Genomic DNA, 24,297 nt, shown 5'->3' with positions numbered 1-24,297 from the left:
GAGCTCTGCTATATGAGTAAGAACAAGAACACGCAGTCCGCATATGGCAAATTACTTTGAAGCAATAAAACTTAAATTTTTGCTGCTACGTCATTCACTGTGTTACCGGTAGACATCCTGTACTATTGAACTGCAGTTCAACTTACAAAGGCATTTCAACTTACAAGTACAGCTGTACTTGTAAGTTGAAATGCCTTGTACTATACTTGTAATGCCCTGAACGCTTTAGGCCTGGTTGTTTAGGATATTTTTAGTACTGTACTGTACCCCATTTATTGCCGGTTAAAGAACCAAGTTCAACCGCAATTCGCAAATAACATTCCAACGGTGCACCTTCAGTAAGTGCCACCATTGTATTCTAAACTTGTCTGGTAATTCTTTTTTATTACGGTAATTTGCGCAAACGGCAAGATGCAAAGTGACCTTTTGAAATCTTGTATGCCGGTGCTTGTTTAAGCACTTCGTTCATGGCCAGTGCTGTTTCTTTACAAATAAACTGCCTGTACTCAGGGCACTGGCAAAACTGCAGAACTCTACAGTTGACCAAGCGCTCCGACGTTCGCCCGCTTATTAAATGTGCCACATTTTATGTGGCATCTGCCAGGTTTTATCGTTTGCCAGTTGCCAGAGCCTCCAGGTTTTATCGCTCGCCATGCCATTGGCAGTGCCACTGGCAGGTGCCAACGCCACGTTTTACCCCCTGCCATTATTTCTTCATTTTCCAGCCACTGTCACAGTGATTCGAATGCGAAACCGATCCAACCAAACAGAAAAAATTAGGCAGACCCCATCATTGATATCGACATGGCTACTAACACTAGAGCCGGTAAGTCCACGTTTATAAATCAGATGCTTGCAACGGAAGTAGATCGCCTCGATTTTAAGGAAGAACTGGATCGAAGAATCTTAACGCACGGCTTCGAAAGCCGCGGAACAAAGACACTGTTGGCAGCAGTCACGTCGAAATACAAAAGCCGCCAAACAACGGACGAATCGATAAGAAAAAACGACGGCTGATCTGGAAACTACGCCACGCTGGCTACCCTCGGAAGGATATCGCGGAACGCGTGGGTATCGGTTTGATTCAACTGAAAAATTTCCTCGCTAGGAAAAATTCTTCCCTACAAAAGAAGCGGAGTGATGACGAGAAGAAGGAAATCCTGCAGCAAGCAGATGAAGCAAAATATAATATTGCCCAAATTGCAAGGCAGTTCAATAATATGTGTAGGTCGACCGTGAAACGAATGCAACGCTTGGCCGAACTGACCGAAGAGCAAAGGAAAACTATCCTCGATTTGTTCCATCGCGGCTTCTCAAGATCGCAGATCGTGTGCGACGTTAACGTGACAGCTGATACCGTAGCTGCTGTAATTCAAAATGACAAACAGAGAAGCTATCGGGAACGATGCCGACAAAAATACCAGGAGCAGAGAACTGCTGTCCTGAAACTGCAGGCAGAGGGAATTTCAGGGAATATCATAAGGCAGCAGCTCAAAATAAACTGGGCCAGACTAAAACAATTGCTGGAAACGCCCAGTCAAGAACCGACCACATCGAGTGCAGGTCCGCTGATCAACGCACCCACTGTCGACCATCCCGCTTTGGAATCCGATGATGTCGTAGCAGAGGAAGTGGTTCAGACGCCGTCAGCCTGTAAGAACCGCCTCGGCGATACAATACCAAGATGTCGAAGGTCGGCTAGATTGAAGAACATAAGATATGGTGATGTCGAGGGAGAGAAAGTCGTTCAGTCACCGCCAGCTAGTGAGGACAGCCACAATAATACAGAACAAAGAAGTCGAAGGTCGATTAGATTGAAGGGCATTCAACATGGTGATGCAGGCAAAAAACACAAACCAGTCTGTTATTTTGGCTGCTACAACAACTCTACGTCAGACCACAACGAAAGAATCACAGCAAATCTGAGTGCACAGATATCTGCCAAAATCATTGAAGACGAAGCTATTAGAAAGGCACCCAAGGACATATCGCAAGCAATAATGAGTTCGGATTTCGAGGGCATTCCAGCTGGTACGTTCCTTGATATACGTAGTTAATACCAAAATACGAAACTGAGCATTGGGCGAATTACTCATGCACAAGCGACAGGCATAGACGCTTGTTCATGAGTAATATCAGTGGTTAAAAATGTTGACATTAACAATTGTCAAAGGCAAACTGTTCAGTTTTTAACTATAAAAAATCCATATTTCTCGGCTGCGCGTAGAATATCGGCTTTGCGTAATATCTGTATTTTGCATCACTTCTTTTCAGATGTTCCTTTACACCGCCATAGCCTGGTATCACCGCTTTATGGTGATAACAGGCTATTCCTATTTCTTCAGAAGTATGATTTTATACGTTTATTCATTACGTCGATACCACAACCATTTTTGGCCTTTAGAGATCATATAATCTTGACGGCTTACGTGATATAATTTCATATAAAGCATATATAACTTTTCCAAACGATGTAATTAACTACGTATATGCGCGCAAATAAAGTACCGTTGGACAAAAATGTGTTGCAACTAGCCAATCGGTAAGCGGTTTAAAAAATTGAGTAATTAATTTATTAAATAAGGCGCTTTCAACAGGTCCATTGCGGTTGAATTCCCAGAGCCGGTTCTGAAATAATAACCGCTCGTTTGCACATAAATTCGTTAAACTGAAGCATCTACTCTTACTTATTGCAATCCTACATTTTGAGTCCATGGAACAATCTTCTATCTCCTCCGATCACGAGGAAAATCTGGTGCAAACCAGTAGCGGTGACTCAGTTGTGTCAAATAGTTGCGAACTGTCGGATCGCTTCCTCTCGTGGCAAATGTTTGATGAAGCCTTTAAAGAGTACCAAAAGAAAACCTTTCAAACGTTTCTTATTCATCGATCGAAGATGCTGGATGGCGGCAATCCAAAATTTTCGGTCCTGCAATATGAGTCCGTTGAATATGTCTGTGTCCGCCACAGGATTCCAATATGCCCGAAAAAAAAATTGCGACGCCGGATTAACTGTAGCGGCAAGGCTGAGCGCTCATCATCTGATTGTTACGAAGAAGAATCTGCGACATAATCATCCTGAAAACCGAGATCCGGAACAAATAATAGCAGTCCGTGAACGTCTAGAATCGCGAGCGCCAGCCGTTGCAACAGCGAATCAAGCACGGACGCGAAGCGGCAAAGCCGTAACTCTAACACAAAAGCCGTTAAAAAACGGACGAACTGAAAACGATAAAAGACGGGAACGCTATCAACAAATTTGCCAGCAGAAGAAAACAATTACTGTTGTTATGGAAATGCATGAGGAGGGACTGTCATGGGTTTGCACTAAGAAAAAACCTAAAACAAGCGAATCAACTCTTGAACAGCCGCAGAAAATGCCCAGCAAGGAAGCAATCTCATCGGATGAATGTGCGCCAAACGACACATGCATGGAGATTGTCGAACCACAACAGCCAGAATCGGATAATGTGGGGGAAGAGAAGGTCGTCCAGCCACCGCCATATAGCCAGGAAGATAGTGAATACACAGTGCATGGATTTCGTGGCTCCGAACTGAAGGCACTGCAACATGGTGATCCAGGCAACAAAAACCGCCAAGGCTGCAGTTTCAGTAATGATCAAACCTCGGTGCGTGACGACACTGAAAGGATCTCAGCGGGTATTCATTTATCTGCCGGTCACATCGAAGAAGTATTATTTCAAAAAGGTTCGAAGAGCACCCCGGAAGCAATGATAAAGTCGGATTACGGAAGAAGCCAAGCTTGTACGTGGGTTAAACGAGCTAATGCTAAAATACCAAATAAACATATATGGCGCAGTCTTTTGTTTACTCTGTAGAAGCACAAAACATGATCTCTGGCATTTTTGCCTGTCAAAAGTTCTGACGATTAGATACTTTTCCGTCAAAAACGCAAACTCGTTAACATTTTGTAAATATTTTCCGGCAGCGAGCTGCACTGTTGGCAAAATGCAAAGACTTACAAAAAATTTATTATCAATTGTTTATTATTTACTGACGAACTGCTGACGGACGATATCATTGACGTACGCTGGCACGCAGTACTTCTTATTTCGCGAATCGTTTGTTTCAATTTGCAGACATAAACAGCCCTGATTTACCCGAGGTTAGCCATCATGGCGAGCCGCAACTGGATCACTTTGATGACTTCTTTGGCGGAGAGTACCTGTGTCCAATATGACCACGACAGTGGACTTTTAGACGGCTCGTGCCCGCAGTCTCCTCACATTCGGCCCACGCAATCTGCTTTTTGATACTGCATGGCCAGATGCATCCACTACTTCCACGTCCGAGCCCTCGAGGCCTACCAAAAGCCACCGCAACCGAGAATCCAAACGAACACGCGCGGCCTCGGTTCCCGCTCCCGGAAATACCGTTGCTAGACATAGTGAACACACCGTACCTACTTCCTCGGTATCTCATAAGGATAATGAATTGCTCACAGAAGACAGCCGTAACGGTGCGAATATATTTTGCAGTTGATTACTTTTTATATTATGTACCAGTTAAAAAGGGGCTCGAGCAGATGCGCTGTACAAAAGTTATTCTCCTGCTTAATTACATATTAGCGTCGTGATTTTGAGACTTTTTCGAGGTCATACTATACTTTTAGTTGCGGGTATCATACGAATTTTTGCCGTCTAGCTAACCGTTTGTTTGTTCATTAACAATGACGGCTGCACCCAATATACATACTACATTGGCTGGTAATCAAATAAACTTCGCGCTGTCCGTAGAATTCTTTATAAAGCGGAAGTAACTCAAGTAATGTTTAGTAAGCAAACTTATTAATAGCGCGGTATATTTTGCACGTATTCTCTGGTAACGTCGGCCTCGAAGAAGAATGACCAGCGCTCTGACAATGTACATATTAGAAGTTTAGAACGAAAAATTTGTAGCAGATTTTAGTATCTTCTTACGTTTGCCTTATGTTTTTGTTACTCTTGTGTTTTCTTAGGTTTTTGTATCTTTTCGTATGTTTTCTCAGTTTTATTACGCAGGTTATGTAATAAACCGAGGTAATATGTACTACATGTTTTCCTTCTGATGTTTCCTAGATTTATTACATAGAGTATGTATGTAATAAACCTGTGTTTTCTTACATAGGTTTTTTAGGGGCGACAAAGAAATTTAAGCAACTTTTTGACAGATTAACCCACAAATGTCAACCTTGTAGCGCTCCGAAAGCAGCAGAGGTGCTGGAAATAAGATGCTCTAATCGTTTTCAGATATAATCTGACAAAAAAATATAGGCTTTCCGGAGGATGTGGTTGTATAAAAATGTACATACATATACTTTACCAGCAAATTATCAGCAAAATTTTGATTGAAGAAGAGCAGCAGAGAAGCAGCTTCGCTGGGGCTGAATTTTGTTCACGAGTAGGTGCAAACGGAAGTGCGGAGTGTGATGTGGCCAAACTTAATGGCGGCCGAAAAAAACCGAGCAGAAGAAAGCGTAATGAAAAACGACAAAAGTAGTGGTTGTTGACGCCGACGCCAGCACTGTCAACGTTAACAGCAGTGCGCCGGAAACATCGTTCTTGCGTACTCTTCTGACTTAGATTTTGTGCTTTTTCTCGCGTTTTCAACTATGTGCGAACTTGCAGTAAAAACCCTGAAAAGCCTGAAAACGGCAATGTGTCGACGGTACTTTAAACTTTCACGGTTACTAAACGGCAAAGGCAATTGAAACGACTTTTTCAAACGGCCGAAGCAGGACGGTAAAGACAATGGCGTGAAATTATTACATTCATGCTAGCCTGAACTCTTGTGGAAATTCCTTTCCCATATAACGCGATTAATATCTCACTGAAAACTTCAAGCTGAAACTTTTTTTGATACGGAGAAAAATCTGGGACTTCCGGTACTTGAAAAAACTTACAACCGCTCGGTGTGACAGTATAAAAGGTTAGCTAATTTGGAACCGTTTCAAAATTGTTACTGTTTTCTTTTATGATTTTCGTTATAAAAAGAAGTTTATCCTGCAATCAAATATTGCAAACTTACGAGTAAATTATAGAAAACTGTATTATGTTACAAATGCGCTAATTAATGCCAAAACAGCCGAGCTGCGTTAATGGGGCGCCGAAGTATCCAACCTACTCTGTACCGATCGTGGAATAGAGGGGCCTGCTATACTTTACATTTTATTCGGTTACCTATCAACTTAGGTATACTGGTGTACAACAGCGACATATAAAGTACGTAAGTTAGTTCTCGTTCAGCTAGCTAAGAGGCAAGATAATACCTGAATAACAGGGCGTGTTGACACCTGAATAAGGATTTGTTTGTCGAACAAGATCTGCATCAGTTACAAACGTAGTCAGTCGGTAGCAGCAAAGTGTTATTATAATTAACAAATTCTACATTTTTGCTTGTTAACGTTTGCGGGCTGTGATCCCTTGGCTGGTAATTACAAGACAAGGGATTCTATTATAACAAAGCTGCTCACGCATGGGCAGAGTAATTGGTTATTTCCCGAGTAAACCGCTGCGTACTCCATTAACTCGGCCGGGTAACTAGCCGTAAGAAAGAGGTCAGCTGTTGACCCGTCTCTGTTGTGAGCCTACTCGGCATGGTGGAGGAAATTTATTCAAATTAGACCGTATGATAGCAGTCTACGGCGCCGTGATTTCGCCCTGCTGCTGCAAAGGGTCGCGCTTACTAACCTCAAATCTCAATAGGATTTTCTTTTGTTTTCTTTTGTTTTGTTAGTCGAAATTCGGATTTTTGGGTATCGTCCGGTAGCAAACCCATTATGGCCTTTATTGCACCTTTTCCGGGGTGGTTGTACAAATATAACTTAATCCGCGTTGGCTAATCTTTTGGAAAGGCTTAATGCTAATTCCAGTGCTAATTCCAGTGCTAATTTTAGTGCTAATTTCAGTGCTAATTTCAGTGCTAATTTTAGTGATACGGCGCTAACTTATCACGTCGGACTTCCTATGGATGAAAAATTAATTAAGCCATTTAAATCTTGAAATTACTTAAATCTTGTTTATCGGCCGTCGTGTTACGACAGGGACTACACATGTGACGTAAATTACTCATTTGCACACGAAGTAAATATTCCTGGTAAGTTTTTACGTCGCAAATGTTGAAATACTTTTTTTAGTTTCATATGTGTGGATCTGCTGTAAATTTTTGGATACTGTTTTATGTCTTATTCACGATTCGCATATAATACACGACAACAAACAAGTTTCTATAATGATACTTGAACTACTTCCGGTGTGGACCTATTTATGGCATCACATGCAGCATGATGCAGGCAAATTACGAGCCTTGTTATCTGAAGGCCGAACCTTCGGTAACAGCATTTGTCTTGGATTTAAATTAGCCCATAAAATCTGGCCGTTAAATGTGAAAACAGTTTATTAAATTATTCGCCTGGTATTTGTAATTTCTTAACCTGTAATCTGTATGCTGTAATTTTTTAACGCATGGACCTACGATCTTGACCCCAACGTCTATGCTGTCGGCACAGCGGCAAGAATATCCTGGGTGTATCCTAGCCAGGACCTAGCTGAGGTTCAGTGCATCCTCAACTGCCTGCTGTAAAGAGGCATCGCACCGTCGCACTGAGACTAAACATTAATTTTTTTACGAATAATATTACTATTGTCCGCTTTTGGCCTTCGGGTATAATTACTATGTGCCTTAAATGCAGTTGTCGCTAAATCCACGTAAATTTGTAAAACGTTTCTAAGGATTTGTGCAAAACTTATCTGTGATCGAATTCACCTTCGGTAGAAAACAAGAGCGTCTATAACCGCCCTCCTACAAGAATTTTAAATGATCGGGTTCGGAAAAAATGGCGGCAGCGAAGAGCCTATTAATTCACAATAACTATAATTTACTGTAACGTGAAAATTTAAACTCGTACACAAAAATCATCTCCAATTAAGTTTTCTGAGAAAATGGAAATCATAATATTCTGTTTCGGTTGCGAATATGGTTTATTTCAGTAATTATTTTTTTAAGTTCGCGCAGCATAACCGGCGAAAGCTGAACCTGGATCCAGTTTTGTAAACAAGACAGAGTTATGCTGCTGTTAGCTTGACGCAGGCGTCCATTAGAAAATACGTTATCAATGCGGTATTATTAAACGTGCTGCGTGCAAAGTAGCGGAACATTTCCAGCCGTAACAGTTATTTCCGTAATATTGTTGTAGTCCCATATTTTCGATTTGCTAATAATGTTTGCATAACAGGACAACCATTTGCAGCGATACTTGTACTGATTGCTAAAGTTGTCAAACAACGAAATGGATGAGGAAAAAGAACGGCTAATTCGCGGGCTATGCAGTCATGGTTACACACGGAAGCAGACAGCGGAACGCGTGGGCGTCAGTTTGTACTGTATGCACTGCAAAACTTTCTTGCTAAGGAAGAATATGCTCGGATAATGATGCTACCCCAAAAACACGAAAACGAGATCATGGAACTGGCGCGCTAACGAGAGTAGAGGCCAGAACAAATCGCCAAGCAGCTCAGCATTAGCGTAACAACCGTGAGACACGCACTACTAATGGCCGGCGTTACAAACGAACAAAGAACAAAAATCATAGAACTGTTCGATCTCGGCTACCCAATGACAGAGATTATTCGCGAGGTTAACGTAGCAGTCGATGCCGCTAACGCTGCACTTGAGTACGCCGGACGAAGTTTTACCGCAGTGGATTACACTGCTATCAGTCCGGAGCGAGAGAAAAACATAATGAACTGCTTCAGATTGGGCTACGGTCTGCGGAATATCCAAAATAAGTATAATCTATCGGAAAGGTTCCTTAGTTTATTATTGCTGAAGAATGGGATAACCCGCCAAGGATGCTCACGACTGTATGACCCTTGCATACAAGCACAGATTGTATTACGCGAAAGGGCCTCACAAAAAGTGAAGCTGGCCGACCAAGAAGCGAACGCGCTGGATGAGCGTCCGCCGAGCAACGCGGACAGTGAAGTGCAACATAGTGACCTTGGCGCTGAGCATAGACTTGCGTTTCATCCTGGTTTTGATCACACGTATGCAAGTAAGCACGAAGAAAGATCCACCGATGGTAATTTTTCTATTTGTCTGATAGTTTCTAACCTACTTAAAAAATGAAAGGTTATTGTAATACGTCAGTTATTTGCGGACATACCGACCGGCACAACATGGTTATTGAACGAATGGTAAATAAAAAGTTACAAAATCGTTGAGATAAAATTTTCTCTTAGTAGGAAAAATCCACCGACGACCAGCAACGTGGACTAAACGGCAGAAAAAATCGATCGAACATCCAGCAAGCCAAAGAAATTACAGTATAGCCCAAATCGCGAAGCAGTACAATGTTAAACAAACGACTGTGAAGCTGTTGCAGCGGATGATCGACCTTACTGACAAACAAAGAATAACCGTATTTCAGCTGTTCTGTCGTGGGTACTCACGAACAAAGATTATGCGCAAGGTTAACATACCAGGTAACGCCGTGGACGCTGTGATTCGTCACGCTGGTTGCCGTTTCGCCGCGCTGGACCATCGTCCCGTTAGTGAGGAAGAGAAAGAAGACATGATGCAATGTAAAGAGGAGCCTGCCCTTTTCTCCATGCTCAGGCCTGTCAGTGTGGAGGAAAATCAGGTGGCTGAGTCATCGCAAGAAAAGAAGGATGACAGCAGTGCCGGCTGCCGCCGGTCGGCTCGCTTAAAGTCCATGCGAAGGAGAGGTCCAGGCAGTTCACGCACGTATTCCTCTCGCTCCGGTTCTGATCATTCTTCCACCAATGGCTACGACCAAAATTTAACAGAAAATGTTAATTTAACTGCAAGTAACACCGAAGGAGGTGCAGCTACAAACGCTTCGATTGCCATCTCGCAGTGCGACTCTGTCATGGACCAGAATTTGGGAATACACCGTTCTGGTAGGTGCACTATCCACCTGTTCTTATATTACTGATAAAATAAATTAATATTGGTGCGGAGGTTTTTGTATGGTAATGCACGTTTTTAAATAAAAACTGCTGACATATAAAAAGGACATTGCTCCGCTTCCGCCGGACCGCCAACACCCCAGCTGTACAGAACTTTAATGGCACATGCGGCGCCGCTTCGGTCACATGATTGAAACCGGCTTATTCATTCTGAAACTCGGTTTTTGCGTTATGTTACTCGCATAAGCAATCTCTGTACGAAAATACAGTACAGATATATCGAATCGATCATGTATGGTGAAAGGAAACGGTACCTAAATTCTATATACTTCAGTGTTCTAAAATTTTGAATAAAGCTTGAATGTTCTAAAACCACTCACTGCCATGTGGATAAATTCGGCTTACTGGTTATTGCAGAACATATTAGTACTTACTAGTACAAACTACATTCCAGTTTTCACTAACATGACTGATTGTACATACGCTGGTATTCGCATTTTACACTTCTCAAATCTTCTGTATGCTGCGCAATTTTCAGTATCAGACAAAATTACTTTGTAGAGGCCAGCAGACATTATGAGCCGGAACGGAATCTCTATGATGATTTCTTTGGTGAAAATTATCGCTTGGCCGATTTGGCTAAGGCAATGGGGCTAACAACGGAGATGGCCCACAGTATCCTTGTGTCCGGCCCAGGACTTCCGCCGTGTGATACTCCCGAACTGAGTCCTGCCACGTCACAGCCAGGCTGGGCGGACAAGCGTCAGCGCTGTCCATATATATGGGATGTTTTGTTTCACAGGTAATATCGCTTTTGTGTTGCTGTAGACTTCATACGGTATTTGTTTCTTGACGCATATTGCTACTGACTCCGGCAGAACTGTAATTTTCGCTAGGCAATCGCACTGTCCACACCGATAGACAATAGACATCAGTATTGCGCTGCGAGGTGGCGTGGGCGCCCTCCCGGAGGAAGAAAACGGGAAAATGGTGCACTCCTAGCCGAAACTGAGCGCAATCCAGGCGCTTGTTGTCGCACCGACGAATTTTATACGAAAACGAAAAGAAGCTGGCGTTTTTGAGCCTTTTTTCTGTGTTTTTTTTGAGAGATTTGGGCATTTTCAAACGATCACGCGCTTTTTCCTGCAGTCAAGGGTGCGACAACACGGACGATATATTTCTGTCGACATCGCACATCACTGCAATTTCGCACAGTTCCTTTCACATAAGACACTGATAGTCACATGGTAGAAACCAAAGCAAACGGCGAAGCCTAACAAACGATCTACATTCATGCAAGCCCATGCATCACCATAGGGTGTCTGCTGCAATTAGTGCTTCGCATAGGACCTCTTGTTTTCCCCTCATACATTAAGGGAAACTTTGCTTTCCCCGCACTTCCGCCGCTTAGTCGTATAGAAGTACCGATAATAATTACAATCAGCGCGTGCGCTGCGCAGCCGTTATCTCTCCGCACTCTTGTGCAGTTGCGCAATTTGATATGCTGAGTTGTTCAGAATTCAGAAACCGGGTTTACACTGTAGCCAGCTTTGAGCGGCTTCATGCAAGCGACTAAGAGGCAGCCGTGCGGGGGAAAACAAGGTTTCGCTTATGTATGAGGGGAAAACTCCCCCTGCGAAGTACAATAATTATTACAGCTTGAATTACTTTGGGTTTTTTCTTTGGTTACGAAAGGTGCCACAGGTGCTACCCGGCGGTACGCTTATACTGTACCGCATTTAGACATTAATAGATTATTATCGCTCGTTAGAAAAGGCCTACGATATACGGTGCGATATACGGTAGGCTCCTAAACGTCACAACGGAGTACCCTTACCGGACCGTCATACGATAAGTGTGACGGTAAGTAATTGTCCTATCGTTATTCTGCTGTGGGCGTACCGTTGCCTTCTGCGAAATAGCAACCGCCACCTGTGGCATGTACTTGGATATCAGTTCCGCTCGATCGAATGAATTTCCAGAATTCTGATTGGTTGTTCGTATCTCTTTATGCTTTTTGCTGATTACGAAACAACACCCAGCAAGAAAAAAGGAAATTAAAAATTAAAGTTTTTTGATTTCTTTAGGAGATTTGTGAGGTTTTTTGAAGTATACTGTAAGTGTAGTCACGTTCTTTTCGTTACTGGAAATGGAGTCTCCGACACCACAAACGTCTGAAGCAGGCGTTGATATTCCTAATGTTCGAAAGCTAAAATGTCGATTTAACGCCACATCTGATCTCGTTCTCCTGGACCTCGTCAAGCATTACAATCCCTACGTCGCGGATAACAAAGGTGCTGCTTGGAAAGATATCGTAAGAGCTCTGGATGACACTAAGGTAAAAATCAAGCTTTGTTACCAACAAGTATGTATTTTTAAAAAACGCAAGTAATTTCCGTGCTTTTGTGATTACTGATCCAGAACTGCATTTCTTAGATTTTTGTGAAACCTGTGACGGAAAGAGCTGCGAAGGATCGGCTAACGAACTTGGTCGCCTGGTTCAAGGCAGAAGATCTGCGAAACAAAAGCCGCAGTGGTACCGAAGAGCAATATGGACGCATGGAAATGCTCCTCACCGAGATATGTGAACTTATAAAGGGATCGGAGGATGCGGAGGCGGAGAAGAAACGCGCAGCAACTCAGGCACAGAAAGAACGCCAAGAAATCTCAAAAATTATGAAGACTGCTGGCGAACGCGGCCGCAAAATTCCGAACGACGAGGAAGACCATCTGAATTTGGCAATTTGTACGTGTAAAAGACCATAAAACCGTTGACTGAGAATTAAAATGAGAATAAAATCTTGTATTAATTAATCTATTAATAAACTGCATTTTATTAGTTCAGGCGAAGCACAACAATCATAATTTATTTCTGCATAACAAATGTGCTGCAGCTATTAAAAGTAATGCACTTGAAATGTCTAAAATTCGAGTTATTTAAAGTGTTTATTCATTAATAAATTAGCTTTTTTGTAAATTTTAATAGCAGCGGCTTCCTCGCTCGCTTTAAATAAGGAGGAATGGATGAAGGAGACGGGCTGTGACGAGCAGGATTGGGTCGAAGAACTGAAGTCTCGAGAGGTCCAAAAACATTCGTCTAAGCGAATGAAAATTTCACCGCGAAAATTTAAGTTTGTTGGATCTCCCAAAAAAGCGCTGGAGAAAAAGCTCCGCACGTCGCGCTCAAATGCGGCAAAAGTCCAGAATGTTGATGCTGAGGAGAAGTGGCTGGACTACTTTAAGGAGTCAGACAATAAGCGCCTGGAGTTTGAAAAATCAAAAGCCGCAGAAGAAATGGCCGCAAAAATGAAATTGGCAGAAGACGCTAAGGAAGTGCGCTTAAAGGAACTGGAAGTGGAAAAATTACGTCTTCAAGTCGAACTGAAAAAAATTGAGAACGAAAAAATTCAGGAAAAATATTATGGCTTGTAGACTTTTTTAATCTCGCAAATACTCTTCAATGAATGGCGGTTCTAAATTAAAATACTGGCTAGCCTGATTTGGATACAAACAGTTTCTGCAGTTTGTCAGTAGCACAGCGATTCTGAATATCTTATTAACAGGTTTCTCAAATATCTTCATCTGCTTTTTAAAATCAACAAATGCGAATTCTTTGACGACTTCCTTGAAGCCCCACTCAACAGATTCTCTTACTGTCGACATGGCCTCGTTGAGAGCTTCTTTCAGGGGATTACTGGCTGCCTCTACTTGGGAAAATGGCTTAATTAACAGATCTTTGCGGCCGTAACCAGAATCTCCGTAGACGTAATATTTCTGTTGAAAGTTAGCCTGCTTGTCTCTGAACTGCTGTAGGAAATTACTTTCTGCAAAGAGCCTGCTGTCGTGCATCGATCCTTCTTTTCCACCATAAAGGTTACCAATCATTCCTACAAAAGGCACAAGATATCACAACATCAGTGAATAAATTCCGAACATAGCAGAATAGCTCAGAGATTTACTACGCAATGCACACGTGCGTAGCAAAATATGGCGCAAATGCTTATTTTAGCTTACCGTTTGGAAAGAGAACAGACTGCCACTTGGTGCAGTGAAATCTTTTGTGACCGCTGTACATAATCCGCTGATATCTTTTAGGCCGACATATTTCTCGTGCAGTTCCATCTATAAATCCAATCACACCAGGATAAACACCACCCTTCGCTGTGATGACGCGCGAAAATTCGTCGAAGTCTCCTTCCGTTAACCAGCGCTGCTCAAGGTCACGAAGTAAATGCGACCAGTGTGCGTCTATTGTTTCCAGAGTGTGATAAAAAATCCTCATCAAAGAACCATGAGATCGGCCAAAGATGGCTCGCAGATCACACCATCGATTTGGGTACGACATTCGTCGTAATACGATACAGAGCGCTTCCGTTCCCGTACACCTATCCCGTTCTGAAGTTCGAACTGATTCCGGAATACGCAGGGCAACTCGCAGTCTATCAATATCATCTTTTCTAACGCGAAACATTCTCCAGCAGTCAACATCAGAAAAGCGATCAAGATCAAATGGCTGCTCAGCCACACTTCCTGAGTTTCACGATATCGAGCCGCATCCTGTCTTTTCTTCAGCAGTCTCAAGGCCGTAAATCGTTTTTTATCTATTCTACCAGTTCTCAACAGATTCGCAATTATAAACCACCGCATTTTAGCTATCGGAAATTCTGTAAAATAAAACGGTAATGTTGAAAACTGATTTCGTTTTTTCTAAACATAAAAATGGATTAATCAGTGCATATACTGCATAGTCGTTCACCGTACATCGTGTTATCCCGGCTGCGATCACACAGGATGTGAGCCGGTGCGCTTCCGGTGCGGTCGGCATCGACCGTATATCGCTACCGTCTACCGGGCCTGTGGGGCGATAATAATCTGACTTGTAAGAGAAAAAAATACAATAAAGCAGTCAAAACATTTAGTGGCCACAACGAAAACATAAGAAACATTAACAAACAAAAAATTTAGTTGCCGCAATGAAAACATAAGAAAACACAGGAAAACAAGAAATTTAGTTGCCGCAATGAAAACATAAGAAAACACAGGAAAACAAGAAATTTAGTTGCCGCAATGAAAACATAAGAAAACACAGGAAAACAAGAAATTTAGTTGCCGCAATGAAAACATAAGAAAACACAGGAAAACAAGAAATTTAGTTGCCACAACGAAAACTCCAGAGACACCACCTAAGCAACAAAACATGTAGTGGTCACAACGAAATCTCAAGAAACAGCATAAGAAACTAGACATTTAATTGCCACAACGGAAACCTAAGAAACAACACAATAATCAAAATATTTCGTTGCCACAACGAAAACCTAAGAAACAACAACATCAAAAAGCACAAATTTTAGTTGCCACAACCTAAGAAAACTTCAAGAAAACAGAAAATCCGAGGTCACGCGGCAACATGCAGCATCACTCTCAGGAGCACACTTGGGCCGGAAGGCCGTCTGGAACACCAAGCGGAACAAGCGGTCCAGACACAGCCCTGTCGGGTATCCAGACACATGGCGCACATTAGCCCTGGCCACCGCGATTCCCGGCATCCAAACCAACACCTTTGGCTATGCTTGCAACTCTCGAAAACTTGGTGGATCAGCACAGTCGTCACGCCACAGCCGAACCAGTTCCGCCAATGCGTCGCAGTGAAAGTTGTGAAACCATAGATAGTACGCCCGCAGCTGATGAGACCAAAGAATAGCACGATTCGGATGGTAAGGACGGTACGCTTGCACATGGTGTTAGGTTCACTTATTCCGCTAGAGCAGCAACAGCTTCATTGGAAATCGGTCTGAATAGTACTCGACTTTGGTATAGGTACTTTGGTATAGCACGATTCGGATGGTAAGGACGGTACGCTTGCACATGGTGTTAGGTTCACTTATTCCGCTAGAGCAGCAACAGCTTCATTGGAAATCGGTCTGAATAGTACTCGACTTTGGTATAGGTATAAACTTTGGTATAGGTTAACCTATAATGGCTGATAATTTTGCAGAAATTCCTGTTTCCACGAGTGCTAAATATTGCTGAAGTTTCTGCCACGATCTTATTTTCCTTTCGGCATTTTCTCCGAAAAGATGTGAACGAAAATATGTCACACGTGACACCTGGCCTATCCCGGACAGCACAGCATCCGAGCAGTACGGATACGCGGATACACAGTGGTCGTCTCCGGCACGACTTTGCATAAATCCGCCGCTTCATAATCAGTTATGAAAGATAATGTCTGAAACAGATGCATCGCTCAAATGTGGCAGATGAATGATTTCGCCAAATGCTGCAGCCGAAAGCAAAACGCTTGCTGCTTATGCTGTTTTTCGCTTCTCCTGAAACTGCCTTGCTTTGTGATTTTATAATTCAAAGTATGTTGATGCTTATTGCATCAACATTTCATGAATCCGCGATGACCTGCAAAGTAAATGTTGTTTCCTTAGGCGATTTTGTAAAAAAGATATTAGCTTTATATTAACTTGCCGGTTATGTAGTTGAAGTGCCTGACAAATTTTCCGATAAATATTACACGCAACTCTTGCCACAATAGCAATATACAAGAAACAGCCTCGGCTTCGCCTCCGCGTTTCTTGTGGTCCCCAGTCTACGGCCGGTTTATTCAAATGATTTCGATCAGCTGTTTAGTTAACATCTTATTCCTTCAGCAAAATAAAACGGTCCGAAAGAAGCGCTAAAACTTAGATAGGATAATAAGTGAATTTACGGCATTTTTGCACTCAGATGCATGCTTTGACTCAGAAGGGAATCTTTGTAAAATTTTTCATCCCGACTCTGAGTCTACGAGGTAGAAAATTTCAACGTAAAGAACGCTTGCATTAGATGCTGGTGGTAGTTCGGTCATTCCATCACCTAGGGGGCTGTGTGCTCTGGACAGTAGCGGTACTTCGGTCACTCGTTCGCCAAGCGGGCTGTGTGCTCTGCACTGTGCTCAGACAATGGAAACGGTTTTTGCTGATTCTATACGGGACAGCTGCGTTCGTGTATCCCTTTTTTTGTAATAATAAAGATCTCAAATGTCCTTAGTTTTGCTCGGACTGCAATGAAAGGTCAGGCACTCAGGCCGTGTGAAGTTGTGAACGATTGCGATGGTCAGTTTCTTTTACAGCTGCCTTCAAGTGGCTTTTAACGAGCGTTCTTATTCTTAAGTCATGGTTTTGAGCGCTTTAAATTGTTAACGATTTATTGAAACGAAGCCATCCCCTAGCAGCATCGTTTGTGTTACTGCTAATATTATTGGTTTTTCCAGTTTTGTAGGAGTAAAAGTTTAAATGTTTTTAATTTGCTGGTCTAAAAATGTACCAGTTTAATTCTAATGATTTTTTCTCTATGCAACCGGACTTGGAAATTATTTTCAAGGTCACCTTGAGCTTTCAGCTTTACCGGCACGAGCACGGGAGCCAAAGTGAATAATTTTTAAAACAAAATGCAAGTGACACAGTTTCCAGACATGCGAAATCGAATGGCGTTATCAGTTTTTCGATTAATTTTTTGGTTTGTTCTGACCAGATCGTACGGGGTTTTCCGTTGTAATATAGATCTTTATCTTGATAAGGTCCTTCGAAAATCATTTCAGTTCAAGGGCTTTCGGCTGGTCCGTACGCGCTGATATTAGCCCGGAATGGCTCTTGCCCAATAATTGCACATCAAGGAGCAGAAGCTTACTTACCTTTAAAGCAATTTTTTGTCGCGTTAAAGTTTGTATCACTCACAGGCTCACAGCAATCAATCGATGAAAGCGTGGTCGAAACTAGAATAAATTTTTATGAGGTCGCGCTCGGTTGCTGCCATCCCTAGAGTAGGAAGCCGAAAGGGCTGGACAGCGATTATAACAATTACAGTGACTGTTCAAGCCGTGAAAGCCAGCGAATTTTGTCTACCGGCCGTAAATCACAATATCAGCTGTTGTCCCGTCTCGTGCTGTCTCTTGTGTCCCTGTCCAGCTAGATAATGAAAAGCTAATTACATGAAAAGCCTTGCCTGTATTGAGCAATACCATAGTGAAAGGTTATATAGGCTTACAGTGAGATTAGTCTTCGAAGGAAACTGAACAACTTGATTCCTTATGTAAACAAGCTGGCGCGCGTAAATGGGGTTTTGTTTACCTTGCGGGATAACAGTCACATTCGCATGGAACAAAGATGCGTCTTGCACACCTATGCGGAATTCGCAAGCGTTTGTCCTTGCTCTATCTCCCTACTGGAAGTTATTGCACTAGAAGATACAAATCACACCAGCCTGTCTGTTGTCAGACGCAAAAGAAAGTGTTCTCCTGTGCAGAAGGAACGGCAAGATTTTCACTCAGCGCTCAACCCATTTAGCGCGGTCTTTGTTAATGAGATTTTTGTCCTTTAACATGAACAAGTTTCAGATACAGCGGCTGACAGGAGTAGGTGGACTATTATAGTAGACTGTGGCAATATTTACTCTTACTTAGGCATTTAGGCACTGAAAGCATTCTTAAACTGCGTCTTCTGGGTAATATGTGCTCCGACGAAAAGCAAAATGCTGATGTGGGATTTTAGTTCGGCAAAACTGCTCAAATTGTAATCTCGGCTTCAATCGCTGCTTCGCATGCTCTCGTATGACTGTATTATCTACAAAATTCCTTACTTTGTCAACTATCAAAAGTTTAGTTTTTGTAGTACGATTTGTTCTTAAACTGGAAAGGAACAATTACTTGACACATATTTGTAATTTTTGCTGTCTATCTGTATGTAACCGTTTGTTCGTTATCAATGATGGCGGCACCAATTATACTAACTCGTAACATTGGCTGTAACTCTGGTATAGGTTTGGTTTGGTACATTGGCTGCTAATCATGTAAGCTTCGCGCTGGCCGTACAATTCTTTATAAAGCGGAAGTAACCAAAGTAATGTTTAGTAAGCAATCTTATTTAACGCCTTTGTTCGAGAAACGCCGACAAATGGTTCGGGACAAATGGCCAGCCTCAGCTCGGCCGCTGAGTCTCGTGGTATCGTCAGAACATGCATGTCCACCGGGAAGGAATGTATGCGTATGCGCTTGTATGCAATCGCAGACACCTGAGGCGTGGCCAGGGAGGTCGACAAATGATATGTGTCCAGGTGACTCCCACCAAGGGAGTTGGGACCACCATCTGACTGGTGGCCAAGGGATGAGACTGCCTTCCGGTGCGGTCTGCGCGTACCATAGCAAGAGAGCTGCGCGGGTGAAGTCAGACCTTTAATCAGAATTTTGTACAGCGCTGCGGAGAGAGTTTGCTACATAACGAAAAAAATACTTGGAAGACATACTTGGAAGAAGCAAGCGTCAGGGTGGGATGGCGAGTAAATTCAGTAAAATTCAATAAGTTATAACACGGCAAAATACACACTCAACAATCACTGAACAACTTCTAAATTCCAGCCCGCATACATAAACAAAATGCCAGACACAGATCGCACACAACCAGTAACCATCTTCGCGAATGCAGTCAACATCCTCCGCTGAGCGAAAGAGAACAGGCAGACAGCTTTCGAAGAATTGGCCAGGCTGGCTGACGCAGGTAAATGGAGCAATCGAACGCTGCATACAGATAATAAGGCAGGCGTTCCGCTTGCAACGGGTAACTTCACATTCCAAGCAGTCAACGGAAGGAGATAGATGATACGAACAAAGGCTACTGTTCGTGAGCCACAGAATGAGAGATCAGCCGTGCCGGCGTTTCTCTCACGTCGTTAAAACAAGCTAGCGACTAAACGCTTTTTTTTTGCACGTATTCTCTGGTAACGTCGGCCTTGAAGAAGGATTACCAGCGCTCTGACGAAGTACCTACTGGAACGAAAAATTCGAAACAGATCTTATTGTCTTTTTATGTTTACCTTATATTTTTGTTTTTCTTGTGTTTTCTTAGGTTTTTTTATCTTTTTTTGCCTTTTCGTTTGTGTTCTTAGTTTTATTACACTTGTTATATAATAAACCGAGGTGACATTACATGTTTTTCTTCTTATGTTTTACTAGATTGATTACATAGATTATGTAGCAAAACTGTGTTTTATTAAAAATACACAGATTTTATAGGGGCGACAAAAAAACTTTAAGCAAATTTCCGTCAGATTGACCCACAATTATCAACCTTGTAATATTCCAAAAGCACCAAAGCAGCTGGAAATAAGCTGATATAATCGCTTTCAGATCTAATCTGAGAAAAAATGAAAACGGCAGAAGTAGTTGTTGCCGACGACGACGTCAGCACTGTCAACGTTAACAGACGTTCGCCGGAAACATCGTTTTCGAGTGTTCTTCTGACCTAGATTCCGTGGTTTTTCTTGCGTTGATCAACGATGTGCGACGTTGTAGCAAAAATCTTGCGAAGTCTGGAAACGTCAATGTGTAGACGATAATTTGACCAATAAGCGTTAATAAACAGGCAAAGGCAATTGAAACAACATTTTTTTAAACGGCCGACTTGAATGCTAAAGACACAGGCGGCTCAAGCAAAGGCTGGTAACACACGTGGGATTTATGCATCCTATCCTTTTGTGGAAATACTTTTCCTATATAACGCGATTTATATTTCACTGAAAACTTCAAGCTGAAACTTTAATATGAAGAAAAATCTAAAACTTCCGGTGTTAGAAAAAATTACAACCGCTTTGTGTGACAGTGTAATACGTTTGCAAACTTTCAAATGCTTCACAGTCGTATCTGCTTTTTCTGATTTTCGTAACAAAAGGGCGGCTTACTCTGCAAATAATTTATTGCAGAATTTATAATAAATTATAAAAAATTGTTGCGAATGCGCTGTTGTCTAAAAAAATTCAAAAATTCGCGAGCTGCCTTTATGACACACTGAAGTATCCAACGTACCGATCTTGGAGTAGGGCATACTATAGTTTACATTTTATTGGGTTATCAAAGTCTACAGTACACGTATACAACGGTGTCAGTTAACTTAATTCTCGCTCAGCTAGCTCAAAGGCAAAATAATATCAGAATAACAGATCATTTGAATACCCGAGTAAAGATTTATTTGCGGCACCAAGATATCATCAGTTAGTTATAACTTATAAGTGTAATCAACCGATAGCAGCAAAAGCTCATTTCAGATTATCAAAATTTTAAATTTTCGCCGGTTAGCGTTTGCTTGCTGTCATCCCTCGGCTGGTACGTAATTTGAAGCGGATTCTATTATAACAAAGCTGCACAAACACGGGCAAAGTCGTTGATTATTCCTCGGTAGCTTAAATCGAGTAGACTGTGCACTCCATTTACTCGGCCGGTTAACTAGCCCGTTCAGCCGTACGAAAGAGGTCCGGTGTTGACCCGTCTCTGTTGTGAGCCTGTTCGGTCTAGTGGAGGAAATCTTTTCAAATTAGGCAGTAAGATAGCGATCAGCCTACCGCGCCGTGTTTTGCCCTGCTGCTGCAAAGGGTTGCGCTTGCTAAGAGTTCAGTAGCATTTTCTTTTATCAGGCTTTCTCAGATAAAGTCAAAATTCCGATCTTATGGGTATCGTCCGGGAACGAACCCACTATGGCCTTCAAATACACTTTTCCTGGAGGGTTGTATAATTTAATCAGGCTAATCTGCATCGACTAATCTTTCGAAAAAGTTGATTTGCACAGTCTGGTGCACAAATATTATTTTGAACGCTACAAGTTAACCATTTATTTGCCCTCTTCTAATAGCATAAGTGCTAATTTTAGTAATATATTGGTAATTTATCACGCCGGGACTTTCTGTGGATGAAAAACTGATTAATCCGTTTAAATCTTGAAATTATTGCATATCGGCCGTCATGTTACGACAGGGATTGTACTCCTAAGCACAAGAAATATTGCTGGTAAGTGTTTACGTCGCGAATGTTAAACTTCTAAGTAGTTAATAATTTTGTAATTCTGGATATGCTGTGAATTTATGGATATGCTGTGAATTTATGTACTGATTTATGTCTTATTCACATTTCGTATTCAATACTTGCCAATAAATGAGTTTGCTCTCATGTTTGATCTGTACTACGCTGAGTATGGACCTAAATTTAGGCATTACGCGCAGACAAGCTGAAAACCTTGTCGTCTTAAGGGAACAGATTCGGGAGCAGTATTTTTCTTCGATTTTTAAGACTCTTCTTCGGGAACAGAATACCGCCAAGTCATTTTTCGTGCTGCAGCATCCGAGGAGGCATCGGGAGAAAATTTGACCATAAATCTAGCCGTTAAATGTGGAAAGAGTTCATTGAATTGTTTACCTGATGTTGGTAATCTGTACGCCTATCGCATAGAGCCCTTTCTATTTTGAACCCCAAAATCCCTGCTGCCGGCAGGAGTAATATCCTGGATGTATTCTAGCGCAGGCGTAGAGCTGCGCCGTTACTATTACGCCCCGACGGTGGGTTGGCCTGATTGTGAAAGAATAACTCTAGCTGGTCTCAAAATCAATCTACGTAAAAAGCTTACAAAGTTTCGTACAAAACTTATCTGTGATGAGTGTGATCCAATGCGCCTTTGCTAGAAAAAACAACGGCAACAACCTTCCGAACAGCAAAATTTTTTAACGACCAAAGTCGGAGAAAATTGCGACAGCAAAGAGCCAATTAATTCATAATAACTACTTTAAATTTACAGCAAATTTGACCTCTTACATAATAATTTGATTGCTCCAATTAAGAGTTCAGAGGATATCATAAAAGATATCATAAATATCAGATATCATAACGGATATCATAAAATTCGTTTTTGGTTGCGAATAGGGTTTGTTTCAGCACTTAGTTTTCGTTAAAGTTAGCGCAGCACAACCGGCGAATGCTGACCTGGAGCAAGTTTTGTAAACACGACAGGGTTATAGTACCGTTATCATTACGCAAGCGACCAATATAAAATAATGCATCATACTGTAATAAATGCGGCATTGGTAAACGTGCATATTGGCATTACATTTCCAGTCGTAACAGTTATTTCCGCAATATTGTTGTAATTCCACATTTTTGATTTGTTAATGGCGATTTTACAACAGCTCAACCATTCGCAGCGATACTCATACTGATTGCTGCAAAAGATGTCAAACAACGAAATGGATGAGGAAAAAGAACGGCTAATTCGCGAACTACGCATTTATGGCTATACGGGCAGCAGATCGCCGAACGCGTGGGCGTCACTTTGTCTGCACTGCGAAACTTTCTTGCTTAGGAAGAATATACTCGGATAATGATGCTGCCCCGAAAACACGGAAACGAGATCATGGAACTGGCGCGTAAAGGAGAGTACAGGCCGGAACAAATCGCCAAGCAGCTGAACACTAGCGTAACAACCGTGAGACACGGACTACTAACGGCCGGCGTTACAAACGATCAAAGAACAAAAATCATAGAACTGTTCGATCTTGGCTACCCAATGACAGAGATTATTCGCGAGGTCAACGTAGCATACGACGGCGCTAACGCTGCACTTGGGTACGCCGGACGAAGTTTTACCGCAGTGGATAACACTGTTATCAGTCCGGAGCGAGAAGAACAAATACTGAACTACTTCAGATTGGGCTACAGTGTGCAGAATATCCGAAATAAGTACAACCTATCGGAGAGGTTCCTTAGTTTATTATTGCTAAAGAAGGGGATAACCCGCCAAGGATGCCCACGACTGTCTGACGCCCGCATACAAGCCTCACTTGTATTTCCCGATAGCACCCCAAAAAAAGGGGATCTGGTCGACCAAGATGCGAACGCGCCGGATAAGCGTCCGCCGAGCAACGCGGACACTATGGTGCAATATAATGACCTCGGCGCTGAGCACAGACTTGCATTTTATCCCGGTTTTGATCACACGTATGCTCGTAACCACGAAGAAAGGACCACCGATGGTAAGTTTTCTAATTTTCTGATAGTTTTTAACTTACTTAGTAAATTAAAGGTTATCGTTATACGTCAGATATTCGCGGACTTACCGATCGGCGATCGGTACAACGTGGTTAAATAACTAAATAACGAAGAAATAAATGGTTGAGGAAATATTATTAAAACGGTTGATTTATCGGTTACGCAGTGCTCGCCGCACAGGGTCACAAGTCGCGAGACAGTGCCTGCCAGTGCGGGTGCGCTGTACAGTTTTCTTTTAGTAGAAAAACAGCCAGCAAGCAGTTGTTGTTTTCATCGGCAATTTTGTAAATAAAAATAACGGACATTCGCAATATTATTCTCTGGTTATGTGGCTGAAGTGCTTGACAAATTTTCCGATAATATTATTATGCACAATTCTTGCCACAATAACACAACTAAAGTCCTTTGAAAATCAATTCAGTTCAAGGGTCCGACCTGTACGCGAATGATGTCAACCCGGAATGGTTCTTGCACAATAACTAAACATCAACGAACAGAAGCGTACTCGTACTTTTAACGCGATTT

The 24,297-nt window shown here is 42.2% G+C and overlaps 3 protein-coding genes across 3 annotated transcripts; 2 read left to right on the top strand and 1 right to left on the bottom strand.

The window, feature by feature from the left end:
• Positions 1–2,761: 2,761 nt before the first annotated feature.
• LOC129592330 (uncharacterized) lies at positions 2,762–4,520 on the top strand. The gene is made up of 2 exons (XM_055488341.1): positions 2,762–3,765; positions 4,101–4,520. The coding sequence occupies exons 1-2, from the start codon at positions 2,835–2,837 to the stop codon at positions 4,199–4,201; spliced, it is 1,032 nt and encodes a 343-aa protein (XP_055344316.1). The 5' UTR covers positions 2,762–2,834; the 3' UTR covers positions 4,202–4,520.
• Positions 4,521–11,987: 7,467 nt separating this feature from the next.
• Positions 11,988–13,361, top strand: LOC129592257 (uncharacterized). Its single transcript, XM_055488249.1, has 3 exons — positions 11,988–12,267; positions 12,366–12,675; positions 12,916–13,361. The coding sequence occupies exons 1-3, from the start codon at positions 12,079–12,081 to the stop codon at positions 13,359–13,361; spliced, it is 945 nt and encodes a 314-aa protein (XP_055344224.1). The 5' UTR covers positions 11,988–12,078.
• Positions 13,362–13,367: 6 nt separating this feature from the next.
• LOC129592256 (uncharacterized) lies at positions 13,368–20,788 on the bottom strand. Its single transcript, XM_055488248.1, has 3 exons — positions 20,770–20,788; positions 13,944–14,459; positions 13,368–13,816 (listed from the first exon to the last, which is right to left on the bottom strand). Exons 1-3 carry the CDS (start codon positions 20,786–20,788, stop codon positions 13,368–13,370), a joined length of 984 nt encoding a protein of 327 aa, XP_055344223.1.
• Between the last annotated feature and the right edge of the window lie 3,509 nt (positions 20,789–24,297).

Source organism: Paramacrobiotus metropolitanus, unplaced genomic scaffold (genome assembly GCF_019649055.1).
Source record: "Paramacrobiotus metropolitanus isolate TYO unplaced genomic scaffold, Prichtersi_v1.0 Parri_scaffold0000051, whole genome shotgun sequence".
Classification (NCBI taxonomy): Eukaryota; Metazoa; Tardigrada; class Eutardigrada; order Parachela; family Macrobiotidae; genus Paramacrobiotus; species Paramacrobiotus metropolitanus.
Note: the sequence above shows the minus strand (reverse complement) of the source record. Positions and strands in the feature narration are given on the sequence as shown.